Source organism: Palaemon carinicauda, chromosome 2, assembly GCF_036898095.1.
Source record: "Palaemon carinicauda isolate YSFRI2023 chromosome 2, ASM3689809v2, whole genome shotgun sequence".
In the NCBI taxonomy this organism is placed as follows: domain Eukaryota; kingdom Metazoa; phylum Arthropoda; class Malacostraca; order Decapoda; family Palaemonidae; genus Palaemon; species Palaemon carinicauda.
This window is the reverse complement of record NC_090726.1, coordinates 202,934,157-202,944,156: the sequence shown is the minus strand read 5'-3', so window position 1 is coordinate 202,944,156 and position 10,000 is coordinate 202,934,157. Positions and strand designations below refer to the sequence as shown.

Below are 10,000 nucleotides of genomic sequence, written 5' to 3'. Positions count from 1 at the left end.
TTGTATTATACAATAGATATGACAAACATTAAAATTTGTCTGTATTTTGGGTTGTGTTGTAACGGGAAATATATGGTGTTTACACCTATCCTGGTTGTAATTTTAACCATTTTTCAAGTTATTAGAACTTTAAAGTATATTAAATGTTTTATTTGTTTACAAAAACAATTTGATATTATAAAGAAATACGGTATAGTACAAAGAAAGTATTGGAAATGGGTAGTAAACACATTTGAATAGGCAAATTGCTGGTTGCCATGGCCACAATGGAATTATTTCTGTTAGTTGTGTGTTTCGAAATTCGCGATTTTCCATTTACACGAGGTCATTAATCGACCAAATTCTCGCATAATTCGGGACCCTACTGTATATGTCTACCTACAATCCTAAACTAAACCTTCCTATATTTATAACAGTATCCACACACCACATCCAAGGCGAGGATCAGGATTCTAGCAAAATAAAATCTGCTTGAAAAACCCATGCAAACAAGATGTTAATAAGAGAAAGAGGGGAAATAATATGCAGATTGAAAAACCCAATACCAGTGGTGCTGGAGGAGACGTGAAGTAACGTGAAACGTCGTCGTCCTAAAGAGAAATATGAACTCGTGAATAAATTTAAAGGAAAATAATCATAAATCGAAGAATTTAAAAAGAATCAGAAAATGAGTCAAGTTTGTGAAAAATGATGGTGAATTAATTATAAAAAAGAAATCATATAAAAAAATTTATTTCAAAGAGAATAGATTTTACTCAAAATATTACTTCAAGTGAAAACTGTAAAATGAATGAATAGAAAGTCAGACAAGTTTGTGAAAATGATGGTAAATTAATTATAAAAAAGAAATTATAAGAAAAGATTGATTTCAAAGAGAATAATAGACTTTACTTAGAATATTGCTTAAAGTGAAAACTGTAAAATGAATGGATAGAAAGTCAGTCAAGTTTGTGAAAAATTATGGTGAATTAATTCTAAAAAAAAAGAAATCATAAAAAAAAGATTGATTTCAAAGAGAATAATAGACTTTACTTATTAGAATATTGCTTCAAGTGAAGACTGAAAATTGAATTTATAAAAAGAATATTTGTGAAACATGACGTTATATTAATTCTACAAAAGAAACTATACAAAAAATTGATTGAAAATAATGAAAGAATTTACATATTAAATTAGAATATTGCTTCAAGTGGAAACTGTAAAATGAATGTATAGAAAGTCAGTCAAGTTTGTGAAAAATGACGGTAAATTAATTCTAAAAAAGAAATTATAAAACAAAAGAATTATTTCAAGGAAAATAATAGATTTTACTTAAAATATTGCTTTAAGTGAAGACTGCAAAGTGAATGGATAGAGACTCAGTGTGCAAAATATGGTGAATTAATTCTAGAAAATAAATTGTAAAACAAACATTGATTTAAAAAATATATATATATGCTTATTAGAATATTACTTCAAGGTAATCTTTAACCAGAAAAATAACATTTTGTGAACAAATAAGAATATTACTTAAAAAAAACCAAGATATTTGTCACAACTGCAAATTGAACCAAGAATTTTATACTGTTAACTGGGATAGCAACTAGAAAGGCATCAGTATCTTGTAAACTGCTAAACTTAATCAAATATTCCAACAAGAACTTCTTCACTACATCTGTTTAATATGACAACCTACGTGAGAGTGTCTGGCAACTATTTCAAATTTCAAATGCAGAGTTGCCAAGTGACAATTAAATGTGCAATTTTATCATCATGTGTTTAAGGGTCGCCCATGAATGGCAGAGGCAAGGGACAGTGACAATGCCCTAGAGACTGACCATATATACACATGATCAGCACCCAAGACCCCTCTCCATCCAAGCTAGGACCAAGGAGGTCCAGGCAATGGCTGCTGATGACTCAGCAGATAGACCTATAGGCTAGCCCCCCTCCATCCTTAGCTCACAAGGATGGTGAGGTTGCAGTGACCAAAAGAACTAACGAGTTTGAGAGGGACTCGAACCCCAGTCTGGCGTTCCCCATTCAGGGACGTTACCACATCGGGCCCTCAATTGAAGTCATGAGTTTGATCCCAATGTTAGGTAGAAATTCATTATTATTTACTAAATCAAAATATAAAAAGCAGTATTGGTAATGTTATTCTAACAGGTAACTGACTAGTACATGCTTATAATGCAATGCATGTATAAGATAGACACTGAATAGTCGAGTAATGACCTTATGATAAGAGATAACTTTCACATTCTTCATCACTGAAGCATAGAATTATGTATAATTGCTATAATAATTCAGTCTTTGATTTGCTTTAGCTCCGGAACTTTGAGGTATCATACGTGTTCCCATAGTTCAATCTTGTTGTGGCCTGATTGGAAACGTCTCTGTCAGGGGTTCGAGTCCCGCTCAGACTCGTTAGTGCCATTAGTGTCTGCAACCTTACCATCCTTATGAGCTAAGGCTGGGGGGGGGGGGTTGGGAGAGCCTATAGGTCTATCTGCTGAGTCATCACCAGCCACTGCCTGGCCCTCCCTGGTCCTAGCTTGGGTGGAGAGGAGGCTTGGGCGCTGATCATACAATATATGGTCAGTCTCTAGGGCAGAGTCCTGATTGCTAGGGCAATGTCACTGTCCCTTGCCTCTGACATTCATGAGCGACTTTTAAACCTTTATATAGTCTAAATCTTGAAGGGATAGAGCATTAATCACGTACAGTTGGACACAGTTACTTCTGGTACGCCTTGCTCTGATGAAGTACACCCAGCCTTAACCCTACTGCATGGAGAGTTCCTGTGTTTTAACCTTCCCACCTCCTCCGCATCTCCTCCTACACTATCTGTTTGGTTACTAGCCGCAAAGTAATGGTATCACAGTGTGCACTAAGAGCAAGGTGTCCCAGGGACTACTACATCCAACTGTACCTCCTTGTGTTATTAAACCAAAGTGAAACTTATAAAGGTGTCCCAGGGACTACTGCATCCCACTGTACCTCCTTGTGTTATTAAACCAAAGTGAAACTTATAAAGGTGCCCCAGGGACTACTGCATCCAACTGTACCTCCTTGTGTTATTAAACCAAAGTGAAACTTATAAAGGTGCCCCAGGGACTACTGCATCCAACTGTACCTCCTTGTGTTATTAAACCAAAGTGAAACTTATAAAGGTGCCCCAGGGACTACTGCATCCAACTGTACCTCCTTGTGTTATTAAACCAAAATGAAACTTATAAAGGTGTACCAGGACTACTGCATCCAACTGTACCTCCTTGTGTTATTAAACCAAAGTGAAACTTATAAAGGTGCCCCAGGGACTACTGCATCCAACTGTACCTCCTTGTGTTATTAAACCAAAATGAAACTTATAAAGGTGTACCAGGACTACTGCATCCAACTGTACCTCCTTGTGTTATTAAACCAAAATGAAACTTATAAAGGTGTACCAGGACTACTGCATCCAACTGTACCTCCTTATGTTATTAAACCAAAGTGAAACTTATAAAGGTGTACCAGGACTACTGCATCCAACTGTACCTCCTTGTGTTATTAAACCAAAATGAAACTTATAAAGGTGTACCAGGACTACTGCATCCAACTGTACCTCCTTGTGTTATTAAACCAAAATGAAACTTATAAAGGTGTACCAGGACTACTGCATCCAACTGTACCTCCTTATGTTATTAAACCAAAGTGAAACTTATAAAGGTGTACCAGGACTACTGCATCCAACTGTACCTCCTTGTGTTATTAAACCAAAATGAAACTTATAAAGGTGCCCCAGGGACTACTGCATCCAACTGTACCTCCTTGTTATTAAACCAAAATGAAACTTATAAAGGTGTACCAGGACTACTGCATCCAACTGTACCTCCTTGTGTTATTAAACCAAAGTGAAACTTATAAAGGTGCCCCAGGGACTACTGCATCCAACTGTACCTCCTTGTGTTATTAAACCAAAGTGAAACTTATAAAGGTGCCCCAGGGACTACTGCATCCAACTGTACCTCCTTGTGTTATTAAACCAAAGTGAAACTTATAAAGGTGTACCAGGACTACTGCATCCAACTGTACCTCCTTGTGTTATTAAACCAAAATGAAACTTATAAAGGTGTACCAGGACTACTGCATCCAACTGTACCTCCTTGTGTTATTAAACCAAAATGAAACTTATAAAGGTGTACCAGGACTACTGCATCCAACTGTACCTCCTTGTGTTATTAAACCAAAGTGAAACTTATAAAGGTGCCCCAGGGACTACTGCATCCAACTGTACCTCCTTGTGTTATTAAACCAAAGTGAAACTTATAAAGGTGCCCCAGGGACTACTGCATCCAACTGTACCTCCTTGTGTTATTAAACCAAAGTGAAACTTATAAAGGTGCCCCAGGGACTACTGCATCCAACTGTACCTCCTTGTGTTATTAAACCAAAATGAAACTTATAAAGGTGTACCAGGACTACTGCATCCAACTGTACCTCCTTGTGTTATTAAACCAAAATGAAACTTATAAAGGTGTACCAGGACTACTGCATCCAACTGTACCTCCTTATGTTATTAAACCAAAGTGAAACTTATGAGCCATAACTGGATTTCCCATTATAAAAATTATGTTTAATTGTCTAAGAGTTGTTTATGCCATAGCCTCTGTACCATGGTCTTCCATTGTCTTGGGTTAGAGTTCTCTTGCTTGAGGGTACACTCTGGCACACTTTTCTATCTAGTTTCTCTTCCTCTTGTTCTGTTAAAGTTTTCATAGTTTAAATAGGAAATATTTCTTTTAATATTGTTACTATTCCTAAAATATTTTGTTTTTCCTTATTTCCTTTCCTCACTGGGCTATTTTCCCTGTTGGGGCCCCTGGGCTTATAGCATTCTGCTTTTCCAACTAGGGTTGTAGCTTAGCATATAATAATAATAATAATAATAATAATAATAATAATAATAATAATAATGCGTTTGTTTGTTCGTGTCATGAAATCCTGAACGTCGCAAGAACGCATTCATGGCCATATTTTCCTGTGGATTCTGAATGCAAAAGCGACAACCTTCATTAGCACAGTTCACCTTTAGTCATGTTGCACTGACTGGCGTGTGGCAGACTTTGTTGCATACTTGACGTTTTGGAATTTACTTATAATCAAGAAAATATTAAATAAGAATATCCAGCCTTAGAGTTCTCTTGCTTGAGGGTACACTCGGGTACGCTATTCTATCTTATTTCTCTTCCTCTTGTTATTTTGAAGTTTTTAGTTTATATATGAAAGATTTATTTTAATGTTATTCTTAAACATCTCTTTTAGTTAATGTTGTTATTCTTAAACATCTCTTTTAGTTAATGTTGTTATTCTTAAACATCTCTTGTATTTTATTTCCTTATTTCCTTTCCTCACTGGGCTATTTTCCCCTGTTGGAGCCCTTGGGCTTATAGCATCCTGCTTTTCCAACTAGGGTTGTAGCTTAGCATGTAATAATAATAATAATAATAATAATAATAAAAATAATAACCCCATGTTAAGGGATCGGTTACCTGATGTCCCCTCTCAAATTTTATTATTATTATTATTATTATTATTATTATTATTATTATTATTATCATTAGTATTATTATTACTTGCTAAGCTACAACCCTAGTTGAAAAAGCAAGATGCTATAAGCCCAGGGGCTCCAACAAGGAAAAATAGCCCAGTAAGGAAACGAAAAAAAGGAAAAAAAAATATTTTAAGAAAAGTAACAACATTAAAACAAATATCTCCCATATAAACTATGAAAACTTTAACAAAACAAGAGGAAGAGGAATAAGATAGATTAGTGTGTCCGAGTGTACCCTCAAGCAAGAGAACTCTAACCCAAAACAGTGGAAGACCGTGGTACAGAGGCTATGGCACTACCCAAGACTAGAGAACAATGGTATGATTTTGGAGTGGTGTCCTCCTAGAAGAAGCTGATAAGAATATCAACCTTTAGAATTCTCTAAACTACTTCCGTTTTCAACGACTCAATAACCTCGAGGCTATACAAGTTTAATTCTGGGTCATGACCAAATACCTATTCTTACACTGGTAGAGAATAGCATTGAAAAATTCTTCTACCAAAGCAAATCATAATAATTCCAAAATCATGTGTAGTTCTGCATGTATACGTATGTATGTCCTTTGCATTCATCCCTGAATGATCAACGTGGGAGTCACATTCTTCTCATTAATGTTGAAATGAACCCATTGTTGTAAATCATACTGAACCTCACGTTCAATAATTGACGCAAGTCACAAGAGGCAGTGAACTCGAGATACTTTATGAGCCACTTCTAAGAGAACTCTGGATATTTTCAGTCATTTCTAAGAGCAGTTCGCCATAAATCTTGCACTGTCTACTGTACATATTAACCCTTTGAAATTTCTCTCCCTAACCTAAAAAGGTGAATTTAATTACAGTAGCAAATAGAGGGGCACTCAGTAGAGCGCAGACCTCCGCCACGGCAGCTTATTTCTAACACTTCAATTTCTCTCCCTAACCTAAAAAGGTGAATTTAATTACAGTAGCAAATAGAGGGGCACTCAGTAGAGTGCAGACCTCCGCCACGGCAGCTTATTTCTAACACTTCAATTTCTCTCCCTAACCTAAAAAGGTGAATTTAATTACAGTAGCAAACTAGAGGGGCATTCAGTAGAGCGAAGACCTCCGCCGCGGCAGCTTTTCTCTCGACCTTGATCTTTGACCTTAACATGCATTATTTGGCATGGATTTTCATACACTCAAATATGAACCAAGTTTGAAATTTCTATGACATACTTCTTTACACTTTGCTCGACCTTGACCTTTGACCTTAACATGTATTAATTGGAGTAGATTTTCACACACACTCAAATAAGAACCAAATTTGAAGTCTCTGTGACAACGATGATCAAACTTATGGTTGATTACATGAATTGGACATTTTGGTTGACTGCGACCTTGACCTTCCAAATTTTAATAATTTCCCGCTTTTTACATAACAGTTAAACCCTTCACGTTTCATTACTCTACGTTTAAAATTGTGGTCAGGGAGCTGTTCACAAACACACACACATACATACACAAACAGGGGCGAAAACATAACCTCCTTCAAACTTAGTTGGCGGAGGTAATGATATTGCTTTCGTTAGCCTCTTGGTTTTTAACCTATGATACAATCTTGTGATGAAGAACCAATTTACAACATAGAACTACCTCAAGATAAAAAAATAACTGGAGAAAACGTGAAAACATTCATTTTGCTTTATGTCACAAAAACTTAAACCCTCAATATTTAGCAAGACATTTTTTCTATGTAAAAAGTAACAAAATTTCTCAAGACACTTTCTTGTTTCTCCAACTGTGGGCCTTTCTTCTATGTGAAAAGTAACAGAATTTCTCAAGACACTTTCTTGTTTCTTCAACTACGGCCCTTCCTTCTATGTGAAAAGTAACAAAATTTCTCAAGACAATTTCTTGTTTCTCCAACTGTGGACCTTTCTTCTATGTAAAAAGTAACAAAATTTCTCAAGACACTTTCTTGTTTCTCCAACTACGGGCCTTTCTTCTATGTGAAAAGTAACAGAATTTCTCAAGACAATTTCTTGTTTCTCCAACTGTGGACCTTTCTTCTATGTGAAAAGTAACAAAATTTCTCAGACACTTTCTTGTTTCTCCAACTACGGGCCTTTCTTCTATGTGAAAAGTAACAAAATTTCTCAGACACTTACAGCATCTTGTTTCTCCAACTACGGGCCTTTCTTCTATGTGAAAAGTAACAATTTCTCAGACACTTACAGCATCTTGTTTCTCCAACTACGGGCCTTTCTTCTATGTGAAAAGTAACAGAATTTCTCAAGACACTTTCTTGTTTCTCCAACTGTGGGCCTTTCTTCTATGTGAAAAGTAACAAAATTTCTCAGACACTTACAGCATCTTGTTTCTCCAACTACGGGCCTTTCTTCTATGTGAAAAGTAACAATTTCTCAGACACTTACAGCATCTTGTTTCTCCAACTACGAGCCTTTCTTCTATGTGAAAAGTAACAGAATTTCTCAAGACACTTTCTTGTTTCTTCAACTACGGCCCTTCCTTCTATGTGAAAAGTAACAAAATTTCTCAAGACAATTTCTTGTTTCTCCAACTGTGGACCTTTCTTCTATGTGAAAAGTAACAATTTCTAAAGACAATTTCTTGTTTCTCCAACTGTGGGCCTTTCTTCTATGTGAAAAGTAACAGAATTTCTCAAGACAATTTTTTGTTTCTCCAACTGTGGGCCTTTTTTCTATGTGAAAAGTAACAGTTTCTCAAGACAATTTCTTGTTTCTCCAACTGTGGGCCTTTTTTCTATGTGAAAAGTAACAGTTTCTCAAGACAATTTCTTGTTTCTCCAACTGTGGGCCTTTCTTCTATGTGAAAAGTAACAGAATTTCTCAAGACAATTTCTTGTTTCTCCAACTACGGCCCTTCCTTCTATGTGAAAAGTAACAGAATTTCTCAAGACAATTTCTTGTTTCTCCAACTGTGGACCTTTCTTCTATGTGAAAAGTAACAAAATTTCTCAGACACTTACAGCATCTTGTTTCTCCAACTAGGAATGTAGCTTAGATAGTAACATTAATAATAATTCTAATGAAAAAAGGAAATAGCCAAAAGGAACCCAGGGCCCCAAAAACTAGCAAAATTCAAGGTCATGAAATACCACCAACACCAAAACAAAACATTGTTCAAATACTGGCACAGTACGGAAAGCATACCAGACATCGTGGCCTGGCCTTGGCGTGAATAGATTTTGGGTATATTTCATAGTAAACAAACTTGAGTACTAATACTCTCTCTCTCTCTCTCTCTCTCTCTCTCTCTCTCTCTCTCTCTCTCTCTCTCTCTCTCTCTCTCTCTCTCTCATATTGACGCCAATGTTAATGGACGCGGTGCATCGGTTTCCTAAGCATGTACAGGATAAAAAAAAAAAACCTTGCAAAACCTGATCTGTAGACAAGGCAATGTTCTTAGCATACCTTACGTTGCTGGTTCTCTCTCTCTCTCTCTCTCTCTCTCTCTCTCTCTCTCTCTCTCTCATATTGACGCCAATGTGAATACAGCACAACAACAACATAATACTCCTGCAAAACCTGATCTGCAGAGACAAGGCAATGTTTTTTTTTTTTTTTTTTAAGCACCTTGTCAGTAATCAGCATTTTGACTTTACAATCCAAGATACCATTGAATAATTTCATATTCTTCATTTTTCATAAGTGCAAGCACCCACAAAGAGCTAATTCATAGGAGCAATCAACTGCTATTTGAATAAAAGATTCAGGAGAGAGAGGGACCTTCAGTGGTCAAACCTTACAATAACAAATGCAGGATTCGTCGCTTAGGAAGCAGAAAAAATAGCCGAGTAAGCAAGTGACGGTGCAGAGACTCCAGGATCCTTACACACATACACAGACACACGCACACACAACAGCAACAAATATAGACAAGTCACCATGCAATGCGTTTTCTTCAGGAGAAGGTTACTGCGTCTTGTACATTTTGATTTCTCAGATGTATTATCTCGAGAACTTATTCAAAATATATTATTATTATTACCATAATTATTACTTGCTAAGCTACAACTCTAGTTGGAAAAGCAGGATGGTATAAGCCCAGGGACTCCAACAGGTAAAATAGCTCAGTGAGGAAAGGGAACAAGGTGAAATAAAATTTTCAAGATGAGTAACATTAAAACAAACGTATTATTATTATTATTACTTACTGAGCTACAGCCGTACTTAGAAAAGCAGGATGCTATATGCACAGGGGCTCCAACAGGTAAAATAGCTCAGTGAGGAAATGAAACAAGGATAAATAAAATATTTCGAGTAGAAACATTAAAATACATATTTTCTATAAGAAATATATACTCATACCAATATTACCACGGAGAAGGAGACTCCAAAATCAAACCATTGTTCTCTAGTCTTGGGTAGTGCCATAGACACTACCATGGTCTTCCACTCACTAGTGCATGCTGCT

The 10,000-nt window shown here is 36.2% G+C and overlaps 1 protein-coding gene across 8 annotated transcripts in view; it reads right to left on the bottom strand.

Moving 5' to 3' along the window:
- Positions 1-10,000, bottom strand: part of Hex-A (Hexokinase A) — a 135,482-nt gene that overhangs the window by 26,385 nt on the left and 99,097 nt on the right. For 4 of the 8 annotated variants that reach the window (XM_068361317.1, XM_068361336.1, XM_068361309.1 and 1 more), the window contains exon 2: positions 546-590. The exons of the other annotated variants lie outside the window; for them this stretch is intronic. In XM_068361317.1, the coding sequence (XP_068217418.1) occupies positions 546-590 (45 nt within the window). The remainder of the gene's footprint in view (positions 1-545; positions 591-10,000) is intronic. 8 annotated transcript variants of the gene reach the window in all.